The 27,176-nt window shown below is 46.7% G+C and overlaps 1 protein-coding gene across 3 annotated transcripts in view; it reads left to right on the top strand.

Moving 5' to 3' along the window:
* The first annotated feature begins 1,064 nt into the window (after nucleotides 1-1,064).
* The window catches only part of LOC123993233 (lysine-specific demethylase 3B-like), a 28,388-nt gene continuing 2,276 nt past the window's right edge, over nucleotides 1,065-27,176 (top strand). The window contains exons 1-20 of one of the 3 annotated variants that reach the window (XM_046295143.1): nucleotides 1,065-1,640; nucleotides 14,174-14,350; nucleotides 15,516-15,629; nucleotides 15,717-15,822; nucleotides 16,045-16,169; nucleotides 16,399-16,467; nucleotides 16,607-17,323; nucleotides 17,443-18,799; nucleotides 19,091-19,298; nucleotides 19,521-19,735; nucleotides 19,828-19,980; nucleotides 20,474-20,581; nucleotides 20,907-21,034; nucleotides 21,175-21,496; nucleotides 21,631-21,902; nucleotides 22,171-22,437; nucleotides 22,665-22,836; nucleotides 22,938-23,159; nucleotides 23,376-23,495; nucleotides 25,971-25,994. In XM_046295143.1, the coding sequence (XP_046151099.1) occupies nucleotides 1,428-1,640; nucleotides 14,174-14,350; nucleotides 15,516-15,629; nucleotides 15,717-15,822; nucleotides 16,045-16,169; nucleotides 16,399-16,467; nucleotides 16,607-17,323; nucleotides 17,443-18,799; nucleotides 19,091-19,298; nucleotides 19,521-19,735; nucleotides 19,828-19,980; nucleotides 20,474-20,581; nucleotides 20,907-21,034; nucleotides 21,175-21,496; nucleotides 21,631-21,902; nucleotides 22,171-22,437; nucleotides 22,665-22,836; nucleotides 22,938-23,159; nucleotides 23,376-23,495; nucleotides 25,971-25,994 (5,089 nt within the window). In that variant the 5' untranslated portion in view covers nucleotides 1,065-1,427. Of the gene's footprint in view, nucleotides 1,641-14,173; nucleotides 14,351-15,515; nucleotides 15,630-15,716; nucleotides 15,823-16,044; nucleotides 16,170-16,398; nucleotides 16,468-16,606; nucleotides 17,324-17,442; nucleotides 18,800-19,090; nucleotides 19,299-19,520; nucleotides 19,736-19,827; nucleotides 19,981-20,473; nucleotides 20,582-20,906; nucleotides 21,035-21,171; nucleotides 21,497-21,630; nucleotides 21,903-22,170; nucleotides 22,438-22,664; nucleotides 22,837-22,937; nucleotides 23,160-23,375; nucleotides 23,496-25,970; nucleotides 25,995-27,176 lie in introns of all 3 variants that reach the window. The other 2 variants (XM_046295141.1, XM_046295144.1) reach the window with 2 other exon arrangements.

The raw sequence follows: 27,176 nt of genomic DNA, 5'->3' as shown, positions 1-27,176 counted from the left end.
ACATTGATACCGTGAAGGCTATGTCATATCAACAGAAATACAAGAGGGCAAATCACTACACTCTTAATGTTGAATGAAGAAATAAATGCATTTGTAGCATTATTCAAGTAAGTAGGCCTAAGCCTTGTTCAAGCCAGAATGATGTACAAATACAACCACTGGATAGGATGCTAGTCTGTAGCGCTATTCAAAGCTCAATAATTGATCCAAATAGTGCTGGCTGTAAACGTTTGAAAAAGTTTGAAAAACCTTGAACATAATAAACACTCTCCATAGTCCAATAATTCATTCTCAAGCATATATTCCTGAATTATGCAATAATATCTTGCTTTTATTATTTCCATCCTGCTATGCTGTTGTGTGGTGTTTGGACATACAGTGCGTTTTGAAATGCTGTGGCACCACCTTGTGGTTAACATAGGGACACGTGAATTTGCGAGTAGACGACATATCTCATTCTTTTTCAATCAATGTCGTCAAGCTCAATCAATGTAATGCAAGAGCCAAAGTGTGCAAAGTAATCACTGTCAAACAGGACATGGGAGTAAAATATCAAAGGTGAAGGAAGAAAATGTATGCTTTACCAGAGTGCACACAAGAGGTGCTTCATGGCAGAACTAGTTCTATGGTTTGTTCTGGTCTCACAGATTTATGGGGCCCCTAAATTATGACGTCAGCAGACTTGGAGGTCCATTCAGCTCAGTGAATTAATACAGAGTTTCAAAGTAATATCATCTCCAACCGGTATGATTCAAATCCAAGACTAAAATGCATGCAGTAGATAGACTGTGAACAAAGTGGTTAGATACCGTTTGTGTGAAGGAGAGCATTATGGGGAAGAATTGGCTACTGCTAGTAAATGATGTGTGTATCTGCATTGTGCTGAGTATACAGCATATCTGTGGTGTCCGAGCAAAAGACGTTTTTGGCCTAAATGGATTTCTATTTAGGCCAACTGTATTTTTTCCCCAGATATCCAGACACTGTTATTTGGCATTCCAGATTGAACGGGTTCTGTGTAGTACACCGATGAGCCAGCATAAGTCGCTGTTGCAATTCACACGCCCGCTAGCTATCTCCGCAGTGGAGCCTTGTAGCTCGTACGAGGAGGAGTGTGTTTGATTTTTTGCAATTGCAAGCCTCAATGGCGGATAGAGCGGGATAGCGGTTTTGTGGACAATAACATCTCGGTACTTCTCTATTTGTGGCGTGACTTGGTCCGCCGTATTTTCCCGTGCATCCTACGGAAGAGGGGACTCCGGTGCATGCAGCAAAGTTGCGGTAGTTGAGGTTTAAATCTGTCACTTTTAGGCCGATTTAACCTGGCTAACTGGCTGGCTAGCTAACGTTAGCTAAGTGCATCGGAGTTCCCAACAGAAATATATGCGAAGGAAGTTGCTCCTGCAATTCACAGTGGCTAACTAAATATGGGAGACTCTCTTGAACTGATTGGGAAGCGACTTCTGCTGCTCCTCAACGATGGCAGGTCCGCAGCCGGATCCGAAGTGGAACAGGCCGCCTGGACTCGTGACTGGCTCCGGGGGACCGTCCGGGCGGTCAGCGTCATAGGGTTGGCCAGCCCAGGGGTAGAGGTGAGCGGAGGAGAGGCGACAACAACAGCAGCAGCTGCGGGGCTGACGGTCAGTGTTTTCATGTGAATAAAAACTACCGTTAGCTAGCTAACAAGCTAAACGCATGATTTAACTAGCTAGCTACGTATTTAACGAAACTGAAAAGAGAAAGCATACAAATAATTAATGGTCCGTTGTTTATGTTTAAGTTATGTGATCCAACTAACACATTGTGAATAGCGAAAGCTAGCCAATCGTGCCGCTGTGTTGCGCTTGCCAGATAGCCACTGTCCCCGTAATTTAGCCCGGGGATTTTGGGCCTTCGACATATTTTTAACTTAGTTAGCTTGCTAGCCAACTTTAGCGTAGTCTCCAGAATGAAATTCATGTGCAATAGGCATAGCCTCATTAAAATGTGAACTTCGGTGTATTAGATTTGTTAGCCTCAAATGACTGAATATAGATATGGATGGTGATTACAGCTAACGTTAGGCCTACATAGTTAGGTGTAATTTGTTGCGTGCATTATCTTCAACGTCATGATATTATTATACCAAGTGCATATTTTTCACAAGTCATTTTTCGTAATTGCGTGACCCCTTATGAGTCCCTATCATTTCAAGATCAATGTGGATGATGTAGCTAGAAGATTCTGCGGTTGAGAGTATAAATACATCTGAAAAAAGCTGTCTGACTTGATGATGCATCCTATGATTGATTACAAGGCATGCCATCCATAACTAGAATTACAGAGGATAAATGATGTCAGGTGTCTTTTTTGGTTGTTGTACCAGAGCAATGGTCAAATCCAGATTTGTAGAAAGGGACAGGTGTTGATTGTAGTAGTTTATTCAGCTATCAAGGAAGTCTCCAGGACCATTTTTGGGAAATAGGCTTTTAAACTAGTGCCGATAGTATAACTACAGACACCGCTCGGTGCTCTCCACTCCTGTTCTTGTTTCTCTTGGGAGGAGATATGTTACTGTATGTAAATATGTCTGTATGATTTTGCTTTTGCATGGACTATGTGTTGATCATCATAATGTCTATATACAATGTCTTATGTGCAGATTATCTGGTCTTGGTAGGAGGGCATTCTTCAAATCACAGCACTTGTTTCTCCTCTCACAGAACCATACAGTTCAAATTCACAAGGCTGTCCAAGTTGGGCTTGTATGCTGAGTGAGTCAGCAAGTTTCACATTTAAAATGGACTTCTGCTGACATACATCTTGCCCCTGCCTTGAGACCTAGAGTAGAGCATTAGCCCATATAAATGCAATCCATTGTCACACTGAGTATGTTTACATGCACACTAATACTTTGATATTAAACTGATTATGGCATTAGTCATGTTAACACCTTACTCTGCTTATCATAATTGGTGTACTAAGGTCATAATCGAAGTAAGCATACTCCGATTAAACCACCTGGTGTTCTGCGCAATCTTTAGAATAATTAGGGCATTTAAATGCCTTGATCCAAGTTACCATGGAGTATTTGCTCAGCACGTGCTAGCACAAGCAGCGCAAGCTTCCTTCTTTTGCACGAGTGATGTGAGTTCAGATAAACTCAAAGTATTTATCTTAGAAATAGTTTTGACATACAAACTATGTTTTTGAACTCAATCAAATAGTCTTCACAAAAATAACATGGTCTGTGGTAGAATGTTTATTTGAGTGGTGATTTTCTGCATTTATCAAAGTCAGATCAAGTAGCCTGATAACCTCTCCCTCAATATCAACAAATCGAAAGAGCTTATTGTGGACTACAGGAGATCGAAGAGGAAGCGTGCCCCCATCCTCATCGACCATGGCTGCAGTGGATCGGTTAAAAAAGCTTCAAGTTCCACATCCCTCAGGACCTGAAATGGTCTTGCCACACCAACATTGTGGTGAAGAAGGTGCAACAGAGTTTCTACAACTTTAAATGGCTCAAATTCAGCATGCTTCCCATCCGGAACAGTTCATGGATAAATTGTGCCAATGTCTTAGACATTGGTCTTTGGCAAGGTTTTTTTTGGGCTGTTCTTGCGCAGCATTTTTCTCACGAGGCAAGCCGACATCTTTTTAATATTTTTATTTATTTCACCTTTATTTAACCTGGTAGGCCAGTTAAAAACAAGTTATCATGTACAACTGCGACCTGGCCAAGATAAAGCAAAGCAGTGCAACACAAACAACAACACAGAGTTCAACATGTAATAAACAAACATACAGTAAATAACACACTAGAAAAAATCTGTATACAGTGTGTGCAATTGAGGTAAGATTAGGGAGGTAAGGCAATAAATAGCCCGTAGTGGCGAAGTAATTACAATTGAGCAATTAAACACTGGGGCGATAGATGTGCAGCAGGTGAATATGCAAGTAGAGATACTGGGGTGCAAAGGAGCAAATGTTTTTTAAAATATATTTGCAATATGGGGATGAGGTAGTTGGATGGGCTATTTACAGATGGGCTATGTACAGGTACAGTGATCTGTGAGCTGCTCTGACAGCTAATGCTTAAAGTTAGTGAGGGAAATATGAGTCTCCAGCTTCAGCAATTTTTGCAATTCGTTCCTGTCATTGGCAGCAGAGAACTGGAAGGAAAGGCAGCCAAGGTAGGAATTGGCTTTTGGGGTGACCAGTAAAATATACCTGCTTGGAGGGTGCGTGCTGAGATAAGGTGGCGCTCTACCTAGCGAAGACTTATAGATGACCTGGTGCCAGTGGGTTTGGTGACTAATATGAAGCGAGGGCCAGCCAACTAGAGCATACAGGTCGCAGTGGTGGGTAGTATATGGTGCTACGCCCCTTTCGTCTGGGATTGGTTGACAGTAGTGATTCTTCAATGAGGTGATTGTTCTCATTCAAGAGAGATGACTTGTTTTCATGCATATTTTTTTATTTGAGAAATACTGCACCAAACATCTTAGTTAGGTGTAAAATTGCACGACTACGGTCTCCTCTGGAAAAACATCAAGATTAATGGCAGATTTCTTGCGTTGTCTTAGATTAATTATGACTTTTGAAGAAGTGTATTCTGGCTATATCGTCTCAAGTTGGACAAAGTACTATTGCTTCTTTTTTCTAGTTTCTCAATTGAAGGTCTTGCGAGCACACTCGTTTGTTCGGGTTCGCCTAGCCAAGTTCAGCTAGGCGCCAGCTGAACCAAAGTATGCTGACGCCTTAAAACCCTCGCAAAGTTCAACAGATGCACCATTGAGAGCATTCTGTTGGGCTGCATCACCGCCAGGTACGGCAACTGCTCTGCCCTCAACCACATGGCTCTGCAGAGGGTGTTGTTGACAAAACATCACCGGGGCCACGCTGCCTGCCCTCCAGGACATTGACTACACCCGGTGTCTAAGGCCAAGAAGATCATCAAGGACCTCAGTCACCCGAGCCCTCGACTGTTCACTCGGCTGCCATCCAACAGACGGAGACAGTACGGGTGCATCAAAGCCAAGACCAAGAGACTAAACACCTTCTATTACCAGGCCATCGGACAGCTGAACAGCCATCACTAGCTGTCCAAAAGGCAAAACACACACACACAACGCACACACCTCATGAACACACGCATGCAGCCAACGCTGCTGTCCCATGTTATAGAGACATTGAACCACTGGTCGCTTAACGTTTCACACTGTATTTTAAATGTGTCCCTGACAGTCTATTCTAATATTTCTGTTACTGTACATTTGTATTTTAGTTTCTGTTTATACACACCGGTTATTTATTTATACTGGATTTGTGATATAGCTCACTAATATACAGTGGGGCAAAAAAGTATTTAGTCAGCCACCAATTGTACAAGTTCTCCCACTTAAAAATATGAGGCCTGTAATTTTCATCATAGGTACACTTCAACAATGATAGACAATGAGAAAAAAAATCCTAAAAATCACATTGTATGATTTTTAATGAATTTATTTGCAAATTATGGTGGAAAATAAGTATTTGGTCACCTACAAACAAGCAAGATTTCTGGCTCTCACAGGCCTGTAACTTCTTTTTAAGAGGCTTCTCTGTCCTACACTCGTTACCTGTATTAATGGCACCTGTTTGAACTTGTTATCAGTATAAAAGACACCTGTCCACAACCTCAAACAGTCACACTCCAAACTCCATTATGGCCAAGACCAAAGATACGTCAAAGGACACCAGAAACAAAATTGTAGACCTGCACCAGGCTAGGAAGACTGAATCTGCAATAGCTAAGCAGCTTGGTTTGGAGAAATCAACGGTGGGAGCAATTATTAGGAAATGGAAGACGTACAAGACCACTGATAATCTCCCTCGATCTGGGGCTCCACGCAAGATCTCACCCCGTGGGGTCAAAATGATCACAAGAACGGTGAGCAAAAATCCCAGAACCACACGGGGGGACCTAGTGAATGACCTGCAGAGAACTGGGACCAAAGTAACAAAGCCTACCATCAGTAACGCACTACGCCGCCAGGGACTGAAAACCTGCAGTGCCAGACGTGTCCCCCTGCTTAAGCCAGTACATGTCCAGGCCTGTCTGAAGTTTGCTAGAGAGCTTTTGGATGATCCAGAAGAAGATTGGGAGAATGGCATATGGTCAGATGAAACCAAAATATAACTTTTTGGTAAAAACTCAACTCGTCGTGTTTGGAGGACAAAGAATGCTGAGTTGCATCTAAAAAACACCATACCTACTGTGAAGCATGAGGGTGGAAACATCCTACTTTGGGGTTGTTTTTCTGCAAAAGGACCAGGACGACTGATCCGTGTAAAGGAAAGAATGAATGGGGCCATGTATCGTGAGATTTTGAGTGAAAACCTCCTTCCATCAGCAAGTGCATTGAAGATTAAATGTGGCTGGGTCTTTCAGCATAACATTGATCCCAAACACACCGCCTGGGCAAGAGAAGGAGTGGCTTCGTAAGAAGCATTTCAAGGTCCTGGAGTGGCCTAAGCCAGTCTCCAGATCTCAACCCCATAGAAAATCTTTGGAGGGAGTTTAAAGTCCATGTTGCCCAGCTTCAGCCCCAAAACATCACTACTCTAGAGGAGATCTGCTTTGAGGAATGCGCCAAAATACCAGCAACCGTGTGTGAAAACCTTGAAGAATTACAGAAAACGTTTGACCTCTATCATTGCCAACAAAGGGTATATAACAAAGTATTGAGAAACGTTTATGTTCCGGCGCGTGTGTTACTTCCGGCGCTGACAGAGATGGCCGCCTCGCTTCGCGTTCCTAGGAAACTATGTAGTTTTTTTTTTTTTTTACGTGTTATTTCTTACATTAGTACCCCAGGTCATCTTAGGTTTCATTACATACAGTCGAGAAGAACTACTGAATATATAAGATCAGCGTCAACTCACCATCAGTACGACCAAGAATATGTTTTCCGCGACGCGGATCCTGTGTTCTGCCTTACAAACAGGCCAACGGAATTGATTCCATGCAGTGACCCCCCCCAAAAAAATGACTTCGTAAAAGAGGGAAACGTAGCGGTCTTCTGGTCAGACTCCGGACAAGGGCACATCGCGCACCACTCCCTAGCATTCTTCTTGCCAATGTCCAGTCTCTTGACAACAAGGTTGATGAAATCCGAGCAAGGGTAGCATTCCAGAGGGACATCAGAGACTGCAACGTTCTCTGCTTCACAGAAACATGGCTCACTAGGAAGACGCTATCCGGGGCGGTGCAGCCAGCGGGTTTCTCCACGCATCGCGCCGACAAACAAACATCTTTCTGGTAAAAAGAGTGGAGGGGGCGTATGCCTCATGACTAACGAGACATGGTGTGATGAAAGAAACATACAGGAACTCAAATCCTTCTGTTCACCTGATTTAGAATTCCTCACAATCAAATGTAGACCCCATTATCTACCAAGAGAATTCTCTTCGATTATAATCACAGCCGTATATATTCCCCCCCAAGCAGACACATCGATGGCTCTGAACAAACTTTATTTAACTCTTTGCAAACTGGAAACCATTTATCTGGAGGCTGCATTCATTGTAGCTGGGGATTTTAACAAAGCTAATCTGAAAACAAGACTCCCTAAATTTTATCAGCATATCGATTGCGCAACCAGGGGTGGTAAAACCTTGGATCATTGTTACTCTAACTTCCGCGACGCATATAAGGCCCTGCCCCGCCCCCCTTTCGGAAAAGCTGACCACGACTCCATTTTGTTGATCCCTGCCTACAGACAGAAACTTAAACAAGAGGCTCCCACGCTGAGGTCTGTCCAACGCTGGTCCGACCAAGCTGATTCCACACTCCAAAACTGCTTCCATCACGTGGACTGGGACATGTTTCGTATTGCGTCAGATAAAAATATTGACGAATACGCTGTTTCGGTGTGCGAGTTCATTAGAACGTGCGTTGAAGATGTCGTTCCCATAGCAACGATAAAAACATTCCATAACCAGAAACCGTGGAATGATGGCAGCATTCGCGTGAAACTGAAAGCGCGAACCACTGCTTTTTAATCAGGGCAAGGTGTCTGGCAACATGACCGAATACAAACAGTGCAGCTATTCCCTCCGCAAGGCTATTAAACAAGCTAAGCGTCAGTACAGAGACAAAGTAGAATCTCAATTCAACGGCTCAGACACAAGAGGCATGTGGCGGGGTCTACAGTCAATCACGGACTACAAGAAGAAAACCAGCCCAGTCACGGACCAGGATGTCTTGCTCCCAGGCAGACTAAATAACTTTTTTGCCCGCTTTGAGGACAATACAGTGCCACTGACACGGCCTGCAACGAAAACATGCGGTCTCTCCTTCACTGCAGCCGAGGTGAGTAAGACATTTAAACGTGTTAACCCTCGCAAGGCTGCAGGCCCAGACTGCATCCCCAGCCGTGCCCTCAGAGCATGCGCAGACCAGCTGGCCGGTGTGTTTACGGACATATTCAATCAATCCCTATACCAGTCTGCTGTTCCCACATGCTTCAAGAGGGCCACCATTGTTCCTGTTCCCAAGAAAGCTAAGGTAACTGAGCTAAACGACTACCGCCCCGTAGCACTCACTTCCGTCATCATGAAGTGCTTTGAGAGACTAGTCAAGGACCATATCACCTCCACCCTACCTTACACCCTAGACCCACTCCAATTTGCTTACCGCCCAAATAGGTCCACAGACGATGCAATCTCAACCACACTGCACACTGCCCTAACCCACCTGGACAAGAGGAATACCTATGTGAGAATGCTGTTCATCGACTACAGCTCGGCATTCAACACCATAGTACCCTCCAAGCTCGTCATCAAGCTCGAGACTTTGGGTCTCGACCCCGCCCTGTGCAACTGGGTACTGGACTTCCTGACGGGCCGCCCCCAGGTGGTGAGGGTAGGCAACATCTCCTCCCCGCTGATCCTCAACACGGGGGCCCCAAAAGGGTGCGTTCTGAGCCCTCTCCTGTACTCCCTGTTCACCCACGACTGCGTGGCCACGCACGCCTCCAACTCAACCATCAAGTTTGCGGATGACACAACAGTGGTAGGCTTGATTACCAACAACTACGAGACTGCCTACAGGGAGGAGGTGAGGGCCCTCGGAGTGTGGTGTCAGGAAAATAACCTCACACTCAACGTCAACAAAACTAAGGAGATGATTGTGGACTTCAGGAAACAGCAGAGGGAACACCCCCCTATCCACATCGATGGAACAGTAGTGGAGAGGGTAGCTAGTTTTAAGTTCCTCGGCATACACATCACAGACAAACGGAATTGGTCCACTCACACTGACAGCATCGTGAAGAAGGCGCAGCAGCGCCTCTTCAACCTCAGGAGGCTGAAGAAATTTGGCTTGTCACCAAAAGCACTCACAAACTTCTACAGATGCACAATCGAGAGCATCCTGTCGGGCTGTATCACCGCCTGGTACGGCAACTGCTCCACCCTCAACCGTAAGGCTCTCCAGAGGGTAGTGAGGTCTGCACAATGCATCACCGGGGGAAAACTACCTGCCCTCCAGGACACCTACACCACCCGATGTTACAGGAAGGCCATAAAGATCATCAAGGACATCTACCACCCGAGCTACTGCCTGTTCACCCCGCTATCATCCAGAAGGCGAGGTCAGTACATGTGCATCAAAGCTGGGACCGAGAGACTGAAAAACAGCTTCTATCTCAAGGCCATCAGACTGTTAAACAGCCACCACTAACATTGAGTGGCTGCTGCCAACACACTGTCATTGACACTGACCCAACTCCAGCCACTTTAATAATGGGAAATGATGTAAATATATCACTAGCCACTTTAAACAATGCTACCTTATATAATGTTACTTACCCTACATTATTCATCTAATATGCATACGTATATACTGTACTCTATATCATCGACTGCATCCTTATGTAATACATGTATCACTAGCCACTAACTATGCCACTTTGTTTACTTTGTCTACATACTCATCTCATATGTATATACTGTACTCGATACCATTTACTGTATGCTGCTCTGTACCATCACTCATTCATATATCCTAATGTACATATTCTTCCCCTTACACTGTGTATAAGACAGTAGTTTTGGAATTGTTAGTTAGATTACTTGTTGGTTATCGCTGCATTGTCGGAACTAGAAGCACAAGCATTTCGCTACACTCGCATTAACATCTGCTAACCATGTGTATGTGACAAATAAAATTTGATTTGAGTTGACCAAATACTTATTTTCCACCATAATTTACAAGTACATTAACTAAAAATCCTACAATGTGATTTAAAATTTGTTTTTTCCCCCCTCATTTTGTCTGGCATAGTTGAAGTGTACCTATGATGAAAATTACAGGCCTCATCTTCAGGGGGAGAACTTGCACAATTGGTGGCTGACTAAATACTTTTTTTGTCCCATTGTATCTACTGGTGTACATATCATTTTTTAGTTTGTCTTGTGTACATACACAGTTCAGTCGGAAAGTATTCAGATCCCTCGACTTTTTTTCACGTTTTGTTAATAAAATTATTTGCTCATCAATCTACACACAATGCCCCATAATGACTAAGTGAAAACAGGTTTTTAGAAATAAAATATAAACAAAAATGCCTTATTTGCCTAACTATTCAGACCCTTTGCTATGAGACTTGAATTTGAGCTCAGGTGCATCCTGTTGATCATCCTTGAGATATTTCTACAACTTCATTGGAGTCCTTCTGTGGTAAATTCAATTGATTGGACATGGTTTGGCAAGGCACACACCTGCCTTGCCAAACATGGTTTGGTTTGGCAAGGCACATACCTGCCTATATAACATCCTACAGTTGGCAGTGCATGTCAGAGCAAAAATCAAGCAATGGGGTTGAAGGAATTGTCCGTAGAGCTCCGAGATAGGATTGTGTCGAGGCACAGTTCTGGAGTGTTAGTGATTTGGAACCACTAAGACTCTTCCTAGATAGAGCTGGCTGCCCGGCCAAACTGAGCAATCGGGGGAGAAGGGCCTTTTGTCCTTCCAGGAACCTTCCAGATGGACAACCATCTCTGCCGCACTTAGGTGAACGGAGCAAAGTGCAGAGAGATCCTTGATGAAAACATGCTCCAGAGCGCTCAGGACCGCCGACTGGGGGGCGAAGCTTCACCTTCCAACAGGACAACGACCCTAAGCACATAGCCACTCCTGCGTTGTCTTGGCTTCAGGACAAGTCTCTGAATGTCCTTGAGTGGCCCAGCCAAAGCCCGGACGGGAACCCGATCTAACATCTCTGGAGAGACCTGAAAATAGCTGTGCAGCGACGCTCCACATCCCACCTGACCGAGCTTGAGAGCATCTGCAGTACCAGTCACAAGTTTGGACACCAACTCATTCCAGGGTTTTTATTTGGACTATTTTCTAAATTTGTACAATACTAGTGAAGACATCAACTATGAAATAACACAAATGGAATCATGTAGTAACCAAAAAAGTGTTACATTTGGATTTGTTTGAGATTCTTCAAAGTAGCCACCCTTTGCCTTGATGGCCGCTTTGCACACTCTTGGCATTCTCTCAACTTGCTTTTAGGTAGTCACCTGAAATCTCAATTAACAGGTGTGCCTTGTTAATTTGTGGAATTTCTTTCCTTAATAATGCTTTTGATCCAATCAGTTGTGTTGTGACATGGTGGGGGTGGTATACAGAAGATAGCCCTATTTGGTAAAAGACCAAGTTCATATTATGGCAAGAACAGCTAAAATAAGCAAAGAGAGATGACAGTCCTTCATTACTTTACAATATGAAGGTCAGTCAATCTGGAAAATGCCAAGGACTTTGAAAGTGTCTTCAAGTGCAGTCGCAAAAACCATCAAGGGCTATGATGAAACTGGCTCTCATGAGAACCGCCACAGGAAAGGAAGACCCAGAGTTACCTCTTCTGCAGAGGATAAGTTCATTGGTTAACTGTACCAAACATTGCAGCCAAAATAAATGCTTCACATAGTTCAAGTAACAGACACATCTCAACATCAACTGTTCAGAGGAGACTGCGTGAATCAAGCCTTTAGGGTCAAATTGCTGTAAAGAAACCACTACTAAAGGGCAGCAATAAGAAGAGACTTGCTCGTGTTTCTTGGCTCAAGCGATGGACGTTAGGCCGGTGGAAATCTGTCCTTTGGTCTGTGTCCAAATTTGAGATTTTTGGTTCCAACCGCAGTGTCTTTGTGAGATGCAGAGTAGGTGAACGGATGATCTCCGCATGTGTGGTTCCCACCCGGAAGCATGGAAGTGTGATGGTGCTTTGTTGGTGACACTTTGGGATTTATTTAGAATTCAAGGCACACTTAACCAGCATGGCTACCACAGCATTCTGCAGCGATACAACATCCCATCTGGTTTGGGCTTAGTGGAACTATCATTTGTTTTGAGACGGAACAATGACCCTAAACCAACCTTCAGGGTGTGTATGTTCTGATTTGACCAAGGAGTGATGGATTGCTTTATCATATGACCTGGGCTCCACAATCACCTGACCTCAACCCAAGATGGTTTGGGATGAGTTGGACCGCAGAGTGAAGGAAATGCAGCCAACAAGTGCTTAGCATATGTGGGAACTCCTTCAAGAATGTTGGAAAAGCATTCCTCCTGAAGCTGGTTGAGAGAATGCCAGTTGTGTGCAAAGCTGTCATGAAGGCAAAGGGTGGCTACTTTTGAAGAATCTAAAATATATTTAGATTTGTTAACCTTTTTTAGTTGTTGGTTACTACATGATTCCAAATGTGTTATTTCGTGGTGTTGATGTCTTCACTATTCTACACTGTAGAAAATAGTACAAATAAAGAAACTTGCTGACTTGCTGTGTCAAAACTAAATTTTTCTAACTTATTTTTTAAAATACATTTGACCACCCCCCAAGTTACTATCTTGTCTCATCGCTACAACTCCCGTATGGCTCGGGAGAGACGAAGGTCGAAGGCCATGCGTTCTCCGAAACCCAACCAACCCGCACTGCTTCTTTAACACAGCGCGCATCCAACCCGGAAGCCAGCCGCACCAATGTTTTTGAGGAAACACCGTGCACCTGGTGACCTGGTTAGTGTGCACTGCGCCCGGCCCACCACAGGAGTTGCTGGTGCGCGATGAGACAGGGATATCCCTACTGACCAAACCCTCCCTAACCCGGACGACGCTAGGCCAATTGTGCATTGCCCCGTGGACCTCCCGGTTGTGGCTGGCTGTGACAGAGCCTGGGCTCAAACGCAGAGTCTCTGGTGGCACAGCTAGCACTGCGATGCAGCGCCGTAGACCACTGCGCCACCTGGGAGGCTCTGTGTCAACTTTTGACTGGTTCTGTATAAATTTGCAAAAATGTCTAAACCCCCGTTTTTGCTTTGTCATTATGGGAGTATTGTGTGTAGACGAGGGGGGGGGGGGGGGGGGACAATTCAATCCATTTTTAGAATAAGGCTCTAATGTTACAAAATGTGGAAAGAGTCGGGGGCCGGAATACTTTCCAAATGCACTATATATAGGTTGCATCTTGATACTGCTACAGTGCTATTTGGGTTGTTCATTCTTGATTACTTGCCGTTTTTGTTTTTTACAATATTTTTCTTTACATTTACATTGTTTGACTTGACTGCATTGTCAGGTGCTAGTAACAAGCATTTCGCTGCACTGCTGTAACGCCGCTATACGCAACCAATACACTTTGATTTGATTTCAGGTGTGTCCATGTAAACAGGATTATTAGAGAATTGTTCTTGCAAAGCATCTAAATGTTTAAATCAAACTATATTAGTCTGACTATTCACATTCGCATTGTGTGAATTTAACCATACTCATCAATAATGTCGCACTAGGCTACTTATTGACAATGAGAAAGTGAGACCGTTTTTGAATTGTCTTGCCTATTTCTAATAATTGACTGCTCTTCCCGAGAGAGATGGCGCCTTGCCCAGACTTTGAGGAGTAGACGTGCTGTGTTTGAGTCATTAGTGCTGCCCGGGCTCTGCTGACTGTGTATGATCCTAACAAGGCCTGTCCTGCTGACTCTGTCCGTGGCTGCTCTTCTCCCATCAGTCCAATTTTGTCAGTGTTTTGTCTTACCTCTGTTCTTTTGAAAATATACTCCGAACATGACACTGAGCCTAAGTTAATATAGCTAGTTTTACATAAATGGCACCGCTCTTCCACCCCCCCCCTGTCCTGCAGGTGTTCGTGGAGTTCGAGGACTGTGCGTGGCGCAGGCGGTCCTGGGTACAGGTGTACGGGGAGGAGGTGAGAGCTGTACTGGTCGAGTCTTCCATCGTCTGGGCTAACCGCAGCAGCGACCCCAACCAGAACCACCCTGCAGCTGGAGGAGCCCCTGGGACAGCCTGGCCTGCCCTGGTGAGTAGCCACCTCTGGCTTAGGGTTTACCAAATAATGTTTGGACTGTAACACTGAGCCACGCCAGGGGTTTACAATCCTCTCCTCTCTGACCCTGCAGACGTTTCACAATTTTGTTGTAGCCCTGAACTACCTCCCCTGATTCATCAATTGAAGGACTTGATGATTTGTTGTCAAATGTAATCAGGTGTGCTAGCTCTGGGATAGTTAAAATACATGGAACCACAGCTAAGCAATTAATCTGAACCAGTTGCCAACAGCATGCTGGGAGGTCACCTACAAACACATCTATTGGGGGAGACTATTAGGTCATGGGCTGTAAAATGGGGTTAAAGTCCTGGTAGCAAATAATGGACCATAACAGATATTTATGTAGTTGGTGCTATATATTAACTAATATACATTGGTTCCGAAGTGGCATTGTTTCCCGAAGTAAGAGCTGATTTGGAGAACCTCAAACCTAACTTTTAGAACATCATAGTATTATAACGATGGATGTTTTCTTGGGGTGCTCTTAAGTTACTATTATGCGTGTCTGGCATGGAGAAATAGGTACTACACTCTCCTTTTAAGGTTAGTTCAGAGGGTGCATGTATGATGTATGTGATTCTCCTCTCACTCCCTAAGGCACACCTGCATCTTGAAGTGAGGCCAGGCCAGCTTGTGGAAATGCAATTGTCCCAGCAAGGGATGTCTGGAGGACCTGTTAGCGTTACATAAGAAGAACACACGCAGCAACCTGTTGCTCCTCTCAGTAGAAAAACAGCTCAACGGGCTCCCTCATTGTGGTCCTTCTGTAGCTCAGTTGGTAGAGCATGGCGCTTGTAACGCCAGGGTAGTGGGTTCGATCCCCGGGACCACCCATACGTAGAATGTATGCACACATGACTGTAAGTCGCTTTGGATAAAAGCGTCTGCTAAATGGCATATATTATGCTTTGCCAGAGGATAAGATTAGAGGTCATTCTCCAGCCACTCCACCAATTCACAGGGCGGCAGAGTAGCCTAGTGGTTAGAGCGCTGGACTAGTATTTGTTATTAACTGACTTGCCTAGTTAAATAAAGGTGGGGCGGGGGATAATAAAAAAGATGGGAATGCTCGCCTACATAATATCGTTCAGAGTTAGTGGTTCTTTTCCTAACAATGTTCCTCTTCGCCCACTAGGCGTTCCGGTCTCTAGTGGACCGTGTGGGGTTGGGTTCCCTGGTCCCTGTGGAATTCTTCGGGAACCGAACCCTCGACTTCCTCCCTGACGGGAATTCACTCCAGAGATTTGAGGTGGGTTTACTCAAGGTTGTGTGTGTCAACTTTCATTTGAAGCGTGTATGTGTGGTATCACTCTGTGAATTTTGTCTTGCTCTGTAGGTAGAGAAAGACGTGGGACACTCTCTCCTGCTGGAGCAGCCATCTCTGCAGGCTGCGGTGTCCAGCTGGCACAGTGACTTTGAGCTGCAGGAGATCCTCAGGAAGGGTGAGTTTTTGTTAGACTTATCTCTGGAATGAATGGAAACCTATTGTGCTGTGTACTTTGACTTTCCTCCTGCCTTTTCATTGCTCACCCATGTTTTCCGACACTGCAGTTCTCAATACTGGCCTTCTCAAACCTCTTCTCTTACCGTCATCTCTTCTCTCTTACTGTGCGCTACTCCACGGGTCTTTGAGCACTGTCCTGTTGGTTGTGTTGTCTCTCCAGGCTCCTACACAATCCAGGGCAGGAGGGTTCAGGTTTACCAGTGTGAGTTTGACGAGCATTGGGCCCTGGGCCTGGTCTCTCGGCACGATCCCAACTCGCACATCATGGAGATTACCATGGACCAGGTACACACACACACACACACACACACACACACACACACACACACACACACACACACACACACACACACACACACACACACACACACACACACACACACACACACACACACACACACACACACACACACACACACTGCCTGGATGTGCCTTTCGTAGTACCTTTTTAGATGTTAGGTAATATGGCGGAGGTATTGACAGCTGTTAGCTAAGTGTTATTATTGTGTTCTAGGGAGAGGAGACCCAGGTGGTGGATCCTCGGGTAATGCATGTAATACTAGCTGAAGATCACTTTGATGAGGTAAGTTGGATAAAGTATGCACTCCTATTCCTCCCTCCCTTGCTTTTTTCCCCAAAATACTTGTGCTTTTGTTGGTCGACTTGTTTGAGTTTGCATTTTCCTCATCCTTTTTACATGGCTCCTTCCTCTCCGCGGTCAGAATGGGAGGAATGCTCGGCGGAGGAAGGAGAGCGATGGCGTGAAGGGCGAGAGCGGCCGTAGACGGAGGACATCGTCGGAAGGCGAGGAGGACGTGACTCTGAAGCGTTTTAAGGGGGCGGGAGAGGGAGCAGCGGAGGGACAGAACGGGAGCGGCTCCACCAAGGGGATGGTGACGTGGGGTGAGGAGGTAGCAACCGGAGGAGAAGACGGAGTGGGTGGAGGAGGCAGAGTGAACAGCACTATCAACAATAACAGCAGTTCCTCTGAAGTCACACAAGGTCACGCCACCCCGAACAGCATTTCCTCCCACATGGACCAATCAAAAGCTCTGCCGCGGTACCCCAAGGAAAACGGACGCTCCCTCTCCATACAGGACAGACAGGGGTCTGCTGACTCGACCACTACAGTCACCCCCACCCCACCCCCCCTCAAACCAGCCCCCTCCCCATTCTCCAACACTTCCTTCCCCTCTCTGGGCCAGATGCCCAGCCTGGTCCCTGGAGCTCCGGCCTCCAAGCCTTCCCCAGTAGCCCTGACCCCAGAGAGCGAGGAGCCATCCCAGTCTACCTACCCCAAGACTGCTGCCCTGGTGTCCCCCGGCCCAGTGACCATCTCGTCCCCATCGCAGGGCAGTGCCCCCAGCGTGGCCCTCGCTGCCCCCCTGTGCTTCAGCCCCAAACTAACCGCCTGGACAGGACCACCCAACCAGACGGAGGTGAATTAGTAACACTTAACGTGACTTTACACTTAACATGACTTTACTTGTAGTAACACTGTAATTACTAACTATAATTGTTTTCACTAATATGCTATTTCCTTATCCTGCTTCTTTAGGGCTCTAAGCCCATCCTGGCTGCGGCTGGGTTCCGGCTGCCTCAGTCCAAGCCTGCTGGTGCTTCTGTGTTCGGAGAGGTAAGCTCCCAGACCAACGGTTCCTCCAACACAGCGTCAGTCTCCCAGGACACCCCCGGACCCTTCGGCTTTTCCTTCAGAGGCGCCAAGAACAACGAAGCCCAACCGCAGCAGCAAGACCAGAACTTATTCTTCCAGTGTATGAGTCAGAAGACTGGCCAGAACCCTGGTGGTTCTAATCAGAACCAGACTTCAGGCCTGGGTCAGAGCCAGGCTAAAGACACCAACTACTTCACAGCAGTGTCAGAGAGCTTGAGTAAGGAGCCTCCTAGCCTGTTCAAGCCCTCCGCCTCCACAGAGGGACTCAAAAAGACTGTTCTAGCCCCCGCTTCAACTGGCCTGTTTGGCTCAGCTACAGCTCATCTCAAAGAGCAGTCCAAAGTGCCTGAGACCCAGCCGGCAGGCAACGGAGTGCTCAACAAGCCTTTCGGAGGGGACAAGCCCTCGTCTTCCTTCAGCGGCGGCTCTGGGGGGATGAGGAGCTCTGTTCTGGGAATGGCTGCGATCGGCACCCCCCTGGCTCCGGCTTCTGGATCTCTGGGTGGTGCTAACAGGAGTGGCACTAACGGTGGCGCGGTGGGTGGCTTCAGCACCAAGACAGACAGCCACCAGAACCTGTTCCTCCAGGGTTCCAAGGAGCCTTCCAACCCCTTCCTGGCCTATGGTGAGAAGCTCTCCCACAGCCCCTTTAGCGGCAAACCATCCCCCCTGGAGCCTGAGACCCTGGGCCCTGCCACCGCCTCGGAGAGCAAACCCAACCTATTTACAATGTCCGAGCCGCCCAAGGGCATCCTGTCTTCCCCCTTCGCCTCCCTCTCAGGTGCCGCTGCCTCCAGTTCTTCCTCCACAGCCCCAGGACCTGCCTTCATACAGAGGCCCCAGTCTGATGCCCCCTCCAAGCCCAGGGAGGGCGCCTCCACAGGGGAACAGGGCTCCTCAGCTGAGTGTGGGTCTCTGGATGACCGGCCCAGCTCCACCTCTGGCTACCCCATGTTTGGGAGCGCTGTCCCTGGGGGGAGTGGTGAGGATGCGCCCATGCCATTTGACCAGGGCCAGGCCCAGAAGTTTGCCCTGGAGGAGCGAGGTCAGGTATCGAAACGTGACTCTGACTCCAGCGATAACAGCGACCTGTCAGACCTGAGTGAGACTGAGGAGGGGCTGGAGAGAGGGCAGGTCCCTGGGGGCCTCCCGGGGCCCGTCAAGGAGGGAGCCATGCTACTGCAGAAGGGTAAAGGCCCCGGGGTAGCCAAGAGCCGGCCACGCAACAAGCCCTTCAAAGGTAAGACCTGGAGCCTCGGGATAGGGCTCTGATAATAAAGTATTCCTACAGTACGTCAATGGGTTTCCCAATCATTCATAACATTTTATTCGTCAATGTTGAGGCAAGTTAGATTGTGGTCAGGGTCATGATAAATTAGCAAGATTGATGGTAAAGAAAAGTTGCTGACCAACTCTTCCCTAAAGATTCCATTATCCTTTCCTACACTCTTTGATGAATAGGTTGTCATTGCGTTGTTTTGTATCGCTTCATATCCTAATTATAACTCTTCGGTCTTTCCTTTTTCTCCAGTGGGCCAGTCAGTGCTGAAGGACGTGACTAAGGTGCGTCGTCTGAAGCAATCAGGAGAGTCGTTCCTGCAGGACGGCTCCTGTATCAACGTGGCGCCCCACCTCCACAAGTGTCGCGAGTGTCGCATGGAGCGCTACAGGAAGTACCGGGAGCAGGAGCCTGATGACGACGACCCCAACGTGGCCTGCCGCTTCTTCCACTTTCGCAGGTACCGTCTGTGTACCAAAGACTGTGTGTTTTCCCGCGTGTGTGCGTGTCCAAGCACTGTGTGTGTGCGAGAAATGGCGATGGTGTGTATCCTCTTATACAAGGAATGCCAAGACAAATATTGGTCATTTCATCAACCTCAATTAGAATCCAACATGTTCTACTCTTATATGCGTCCTCCACTACTCTGTCCTCCAACCTCTGATCTTTGCCTCCTAACCAGGCTGGCGTTCACGCGTAAGGGCATCCTGCGTGTGGAGGGCTTCCTGAGCCCCCAGCAGAGCGATGCCATGGCCATGGGGCTGTGGCTTCCCTCGCCGTCCGTACAGGAGGGCTTGGACCTGGACACCTCAAAGTACATCCTGGCCAACGTGGGAGACCAGTTCTGTCAGCTCGTCATGTCTGAGAAGGAGGCCATGATGATGGTCGAGCCTCACCGTGAGTGCTCTTAGTCTGCGTCCAAAATGGCAATCTGTTCCCTTAATAGTGCAATAATTTTGACCCGGGCCCAATCTGTCTGTGTCTTACAGAGAAAGTGGCGTGGAAGCGGGCGGTGCGCGGCGTCAGGGAGATGTGTGATGTGTGTGAGACCACTCTCTTCAACATCCACTGGGTCTGCAGGAAGTGTGGCTTCGGGGTGTGTCTGGACTGCTACCGGCAACGGAGGAACCGCCCTCTGGAGGGTGAGAGTCATAGAATCCAGAGAACATACAGAATGTGTGAGATTCAACTAGGTTGGAAAAATTCCGGTCACTTTCCCGAAATTCTCAGGTTTTCCAGATATGCTGGATGGAAGATTCCTGGAATTCCAAGGGAATAAGCAGCAAAACTGAGAATAGTCCAACTAGGATTTCTGAAATACTGGGGAACGTTGGGGGAAGTTACCGGAATTTTGCCACCATAGACTCAACCCACAGGGACGGGCTGGCGTAACATTGAGTGGTCTTTCAGTGATGTTTGTTTTGGTTTTGAAGTAGTAAAGATATAGCTGCTGTTAAATTGTTAAGAAAGAATCGGTATAAGATGTACTTTATTGTCCATTCATTTACAGGGAATGGACATTTTTGTATTTATGAACAACCCAACCCCCACTGTATACCCAGAGTGGCTGGAAGCAATGGGTCAGCTGCAGTGCAGAGCCCCTTATAAATGACCCTTCCTGTTTTTGTCTCTCAGAGGTGGACGAGGGGCCTGATGACGAGGTGTTCTCCTGGTTGAAGTGTGTCAAAGGCCAGAGACACGAGCCCCAGAGCCTCATGCCCACACAGATCATACCTGGAACAGGTAACATGGAGCAGGATACCTGTAGAAGCCTAGGGCCCAAATGGACCCCTAAGCACTTGTGGATGTCAGAGAGGATTTGACAGTTGTAAGCAATATGGTAACAGCTCCACCTTGCCCTCTGATAGGCTAAGTAGAAGTTTCACCACATTCCTTATACCAATCAAATCCTCATATAGGATTGGGCCTAGAACTGGGGCCTGGAGTCTTTCCTGCTCATGTCACATGGTCTGGACAAACTCCCAGCCCTAACTATACCATCCAATTATTATGTTGTGTATTTCCATAAGAGTTGTCCCATTTTGACATTTCAGTCTCTCTCCCTCAGCTCTCTATAACATAGGGGATATGGTGCACTCAGCCCGGGGCAAATGGGGCATCAAGGCAAACTGCCCCTGCACCAGCCGGCACCACAGGCCCCTAGTGCGCCATAGTGCCCCCAACGGCATCTCACAGGTACTGCACCACCCCTTTAAAAAAAATGTCAAACCAAGATCAATATTTTACATTTCTATCATCCACATATGGTTTTACATATTGCTTGTCAAGGGCTTCATTAGAATGCCGTAAAATGTTCCCTATTGTTGTCCCAGCAGTCTGCAGTGTCCTCCAGCATAGGGAGCAGTGGTAGTGGACCAATCACGGGTGGTGGGGGCCCAGCGGGTTCAACCACTCCTAAACCCGAGGGGGGGGAGACAACAGTGGTCAAAACGCAGCCTACATCCAGCACAACGTCATCCGAGGCGGCAGGAGGAGGGGTTGATACTAACTCCACCAACAGTACCAGTGCCCCCCCTAACTCTGCCCATACCACCACCTCCAAGGACCCCCGCCCTTCCACAGGTGAGGGCAACTCCACCGCCCTGCACTGGCTGGCAGACCTGGCCACTCAGAAAGCCAAGGTGGAGGACACTAAAGGTGAGGACTAAAGGTCTCTTTCACTTCATCTTGTCTCAATCCTAACTCATATTCTCAATGATACTCTCTAAATGTATCGTACATGTGTTTAGATTTGACCATCTCTAACCATCGTCTCCTCTCCACACCTCTAGACTCTGGGTTGCTGCGCTCGGCGATGGGCCGGGACACGCGTTCTCCCTTCGGACTTGACTCGTTCAGCGCCCTGTCCAAGCCTTCGTCCTCCTCCTCTTCCTCCTCCAGTCCTAAACTGTTCAACAGCCTGCTGCTTGGCTCCAGCAACACCCAGCCCAAACCAGAGGGCTCTAGCCTCCGAGACCTGCTCAACTCTGGCCCCGGGAGGCTCCCCCAGGCCCCCGGAGACACTGGAATACCCTTCCCCTCAGTATTCTCCACCTCAGCCGCTGTGAGTGTCTTTCAGCTTTCCTCAGTTTGCTAGGTGAATTCTGATAATTTCAGAATGCTCAAATGTATAATGTCATAGTGCCCAGATATGGATCCTTCCATAATGCCTACATATGTCATTATGTCATTACATTACAGGGGACCATTCCAGAATTCTTAGATTCTACACAAGTTCTAGGTTGTCTCCCAAATGACACCGTTCCCTATATAGTGCACTGCTTTTGATCAGAGCCCTAGACTGCAGATCTAACCCCTCCTCCCTCTCTCAGGGGGACAAGATGAAGGGCAGCCTGCCTAACTTCCTGGACCATATCATCGCCTCGGTGGTGGAGACCAAGAAGGCGGAAGGCCGTCGTACGGGCGAGGGGGGCAGCGAGCTGGGCGGGGTGGGCCGCAGGGACGGGGTGATGGGCCTCAGCGTGCTGGACCCCCACACCTCCCACTCCTGGCTCTGTGACGGACGCCTGCTCTGCCTGCAGGATCCCTCCAACACCAACAACTGGAAGATCTTTAGAGAGTGCTGGAAACAGGGCCAGGTGAGAGAGACCTCTCTGTGGGGTAGAAAGGCGATAAATACTTTTTTTAAATACAGAAAAAAATATGTGCTCACCAAGAGTAGTTCTAAGGCGGTGTGAGTAAAATGGTGGTGTGGAAGATGGAAATGGACAGAGTATTTGGGGATGAAGTTTGGAAGACTGAAATGTGTAATGTGAGAGGTGAAGTGATGATGATTCTGTTTGAACTCTTTCCTTCCTCTCTCCAGCCGGTGCTGGTGTCTGGTATCCATAAGCGTCTGAAGGGGGGTCTGTGGCGACCTGAGGCCTTCAGTGAGGAGTTTGGGGACCAGGATGTTGACCTGGTCAACTGTCGGAACTGTGCCATCATTTCTGACGTCAAGGTCCGTGACTTCTGGGACGGCTTCCAGGTCATCTCCAGTAAGTAACGGGATCGTTCATTCAGCCGTTCGTTCATTCATCCATTTATTCATTCATCCATTTATTCATTCATCCATCTCGCCTTATCTCTCTCTCCCCAGAGCGTCTGAAGGGTAGTGATGGTCAGCCCATGGTTCTGAAGCTGAAGGACTGGCCTCCCGGAGAAGACTTTAGAGACATGATGCCTACACGCTTTGATGATCTGATGGAGAACCTGCCTCTCCCAGAGTACACGAAGCGAGACGGCCGTCTGAACCTGGCCTCCCGCCTGCCCAACTTCTTTGTCAGGCCAGACCTGGGGCCTAAGATGTACAATGCCTACGGTGAGAGAGACGGAGAATATGCAAGATTAGTAATGAGCCCATTTACTCTTTTAAAGGGATATCAGTCTCTGATCTCTGTTTCTATTTCCTCGTTTTATATTCTCTTTTTACACCTCTTCCCTCTTGATACTTTCCACGCTTCCTTCTATTACACCTTTTTCACCCCCCCCTTTCTCTCACACCTTCCATCTCTCTCTCCGTCCCTCCCACTCTCAGGTCTGATCGAGACCGAAGACCGGAGTGTTGGCACTACCAACCTGCATCTGGACGTGTCTGATGCCGTCAACGTCATGGTGTACGTGGGCATTCCCGAGGGAGAGGGGGAACACGTCAAGGGTGAGTAGGACCGACACACACTCTCGCACAGTGAAGCAGAACTTAATACACACACACACACTCACAGCAACACTGACTCGCACAGCTGACTCATTCCAGCGTTGATGTACATCCCACTCAACCACGTGTCAAACGTGACACATTTCAATCCGGCACGCACAATGATTTGGGTTTTTAATTAATTTTGGCCCGTTTACATTCCGTCCGCGCTGCACTACAAGTCTCAGCAAGCACGGCCATTGGCAGTGCATTGCCACACACATCCACCCACGAGCCAGCCAGTGCGCTGTATCATATTACATTTGCAGCAGCCCAACTGTTTTCCTTAATGGCAATGACCGAAAATAAAAAAATGTTGGAGGCTAAATGTTGATACCAAGTTTCGGTTCCAACGGGTCATTGCTGTACTACAGGAAATGTCATTTTTGTTGTCAAAATTATAAGGTAAAGGATTAACATGCTAATATAAATTTGTACTAAAGGACACAAGGCCTATAAATTAATCAACAGTTGAGTCATCTACTTAATGAAATTACACAGTCTGACTTGCACTCATCGGTGTGTTCAACGTCAATTGCGCTGCTTTACATGTCTCATTCATAGCGTGTAGGGGAGGGAAAGTACACAGACACATACATGCCAAAAGTCCCAGGCTACTAAAATGTAGCCCGGCTTTGTTTTTTTTAAAGCTTGAAAATGAATAACCAACAAACTTGCAACAAAACACCATGCAAAGTGGAAACATGTAGGCCTATTACAGCAACATTTGAGCAGTAGCCTGCAATACATTTCATGTGCAATATACAGCAATGCCGCTATCAACCGCACTGGTGATCCATGCAGCGCGAAACATTTAAAACGTGTTTTAAGTGTAAATGTTACAACAACCTAGTGAACCGACCTTTTGTTATTTGCAGTTTTAAAAAAAACGTTTTGGTTAGGGTCGCAGCATATTATGCATATCTGCAAGCATAGCAGCAAAGGTTAGACAAATATGGTTTCTTTAGTTTTATTTGTTAAAATGTTATACAGCATCCTATGTAAGTTAAGTGGTCATTATAAAAGGGTATATTTTAAAAATAAAACAATTGCCAGTTTGGGTCGCAGTTGTATGCAGTTGATGGTCTGGGCCCGCGAATTCCTTGACTTTTTTGTCAATATGGCCCGTGCGGTAATTGAGTTTGACACCCCTGCACCAAACAATGTAACCTTCAGCACGACTAGCAATTAGCACAAGTGTGTATTGGCATGGTAGCAATTACAAGTGTCCATTTAGCACTGAGTGGTATGTTTCAGTAATGCACTACGCACACTGACATTACCACTTTCCTCCAGCAACACTCATAAAAGATGCATAGTTTTTTTGTGAGGTAAATAAAAGATGGTCCTTGGATCTTTGTCCTTGAACAGACATGTTTTCAATTCCATTGACTGCTGCACGGTATTTTTTCAGCAGTTTTTATTATGACAGGTTAAAACACCTTACATCTAATATAATATAATAATAATATAATATATGCCATTTAGCAGACGCTTTTATCCAAAGCGACTTACAGTCATGTGTGCATACATTCTACGTATGGGTGGTCCCGGGGATCGAACCCACTACCCTGGCGTTACAAGCGCCATGCTCTACCAACTGAGCTACAGAAGGACCACATCTAAAGCAGCATTTCCCAAACTCTGACCTCGGGACCCCAAGGGGTGCATGTTTTAGGTTTTTGCCCTAACACTACACAGCGGATTTAAATTATCAAAGCTTGATGATTAGTTGATTATTTGAATTGGCTGTGCCGTGCTAGGGCAAAAACCAAAACATGCACCTCTTTGGGTGCCGAGGACAGAAGGAGGAGAACCCTGGTCTAAAGAGTATATATAAAATTTTAAAAAACATTGCAAAATCTTTCAAAAAAACATGTTAACTGTTAACCACATGGGCTCCGAAATGGCCCGCTCATGTACAATTGGATTTGAAAGGCGCTCCAAATTTTCCTATAGGAAAGTCGATAGGTTCACACAAAGATCAAACGCCCACTAATGTCCCATTCAGCATTTCCAGTTTCTGGAAACTAAGGACAGGAAGCCATTCCTCAGCTTTGAGACAGAATAATGGTGTAAATGTTACATTTGAACCTGTCTTCAGTCACTCCAATAGACTTTCCTAGGTTTCCCACTTTATTCATCCCAACTTGGGACATTGTTATTTCAACACTAGCATCATTAATGAATAGAAGGACTAGATGAGGAACAACGACATACACATCATACATGCATATTAAGGCACCTGCACCTTAGTAGAGACCCATTTAAAAATTTTTGAAAAAAGGTAAGAAATGCTGTTTTCTGTCCTACTCTGGTGAAACAAGCCCAACGAGGCTAACCCAGCCCCCCTCCCTTTGCATCAATGGACAGGACCCTGGTAAGGCCCTTTAATGGGTCTCACGTGTTGATTGTGGTCAAATTTCTCATTCACAGAGACGGATATCGCTGGATGTAAAGGTCTGTGTATTTTTATAACATCACCTCCTTAGCATGCCTTTTTTTCTTGACTAACTTCTCCCTTCTCTCTTTCTCCCACTACCCCATCCTCATGTCCTCTCCCTGTGCGGTTGGGGCCAGAACACTACTGTGGCTCATCTGTCTGTTTGTGGTTTATTTGTGGTCTGAGTGGAGTCTGCCTGCGGTCTTCCCTCCAGTGTAGAGCTGACCTTCAGTAATGCTCTGATAGTCAGTCAGCCAAATTCTGTTTTTTAAAAACCTTTTAACACAACTTTTATGCTGTTAGATGTTAGTAAGTCTTTCCTTGCATTTCATCTTCTGTTATCTGGGACAACTGGTGTTCTGGCCTTGACTGTTGGGGAAGGCCAGATGTATGAAGGTGTAGGTACTGTCTGTATCCTTGCACAGGTTCACTGACTCTCAAGGAGAGAAAAGAGCAGCAACTTGCTAGCTGCCCATCTTTTGGAGTCACATTCCCCCCTGACTGATATCTCTTCCTAGAGGAGAGATGCGGGGGGAGAGATTATAAAATAAACACACATCACCATGACAAGCATATGTAGCTGTACCGGACTCTATACCTAACCGAGATCAAAGTCAGAGCAATTGAACACACTCACTCACACACTCTCTCTTCCACGCAGGCAACTTGATCTATGGCAATCTGGATAATTTGTCCAATTGACTGGAATTTGAATAAAACATGTAGCTCCGTTAGTTGTTTAGTCCTGTTTATCACTAGCCACCTAAATGTTTGCTTGATTAGTAAATGATGAGCAACTCTGATTGCATCCCAAATGGTACCCATTTTGACAAAAGTAGTGTATTGCAGAAGGAATAGGGTGCCATTTGGAACCTCTGTGTTGTGGTTGAACCCAGAGCTGCCACTGGTCAACAATGATGTCATAACAGGGAGATTCCATTTCCCCCTGCCAGCCGAGCGCCCCTCTGATTGTGGATGACTGATGATGAATCAGCACTTCACCTAGGCTTGTGTCTCAAATGACACCCTATTCCTCCTGTTCCTCCTGTAGTGTGCTACTTTTGACTAGGGGCTACAAGGTTATGGTCAGAAGATGGTGTACTGCATAGGGGAATAGGTAAAGGGTGTCGTTTGAGATGGCGCCTCGTGATTCCGACGTAGTGAATGAGCACTTGTATAGATTAGAAGGACTGTAGTGT

The sequence above is a fragment of the Oncorhynchus gorbuscha genome, linkage group LG13 (assembly GCF_021184085.1).
Source record: "Oncorhynchus gorbuscha isolate QuinsamMale2020 ecotype Even-year linkage group LG13, OgorEven_v1.0, whole genome shotgun sequence".
NCBI classification, from domain to species: domain Eukaryota; kingdom Metazoa; phylum Chordata; class Actinopteri; order Salmoniformes; family Salmonidae; genus Oncorhynchus; species Oncorhynchus gorbuscha.
The sequence above is the reverse complement of the archived record's forward strand: the minus strand, read 5'-3'. Positions and strand labels throughout refer to the sequence as shown.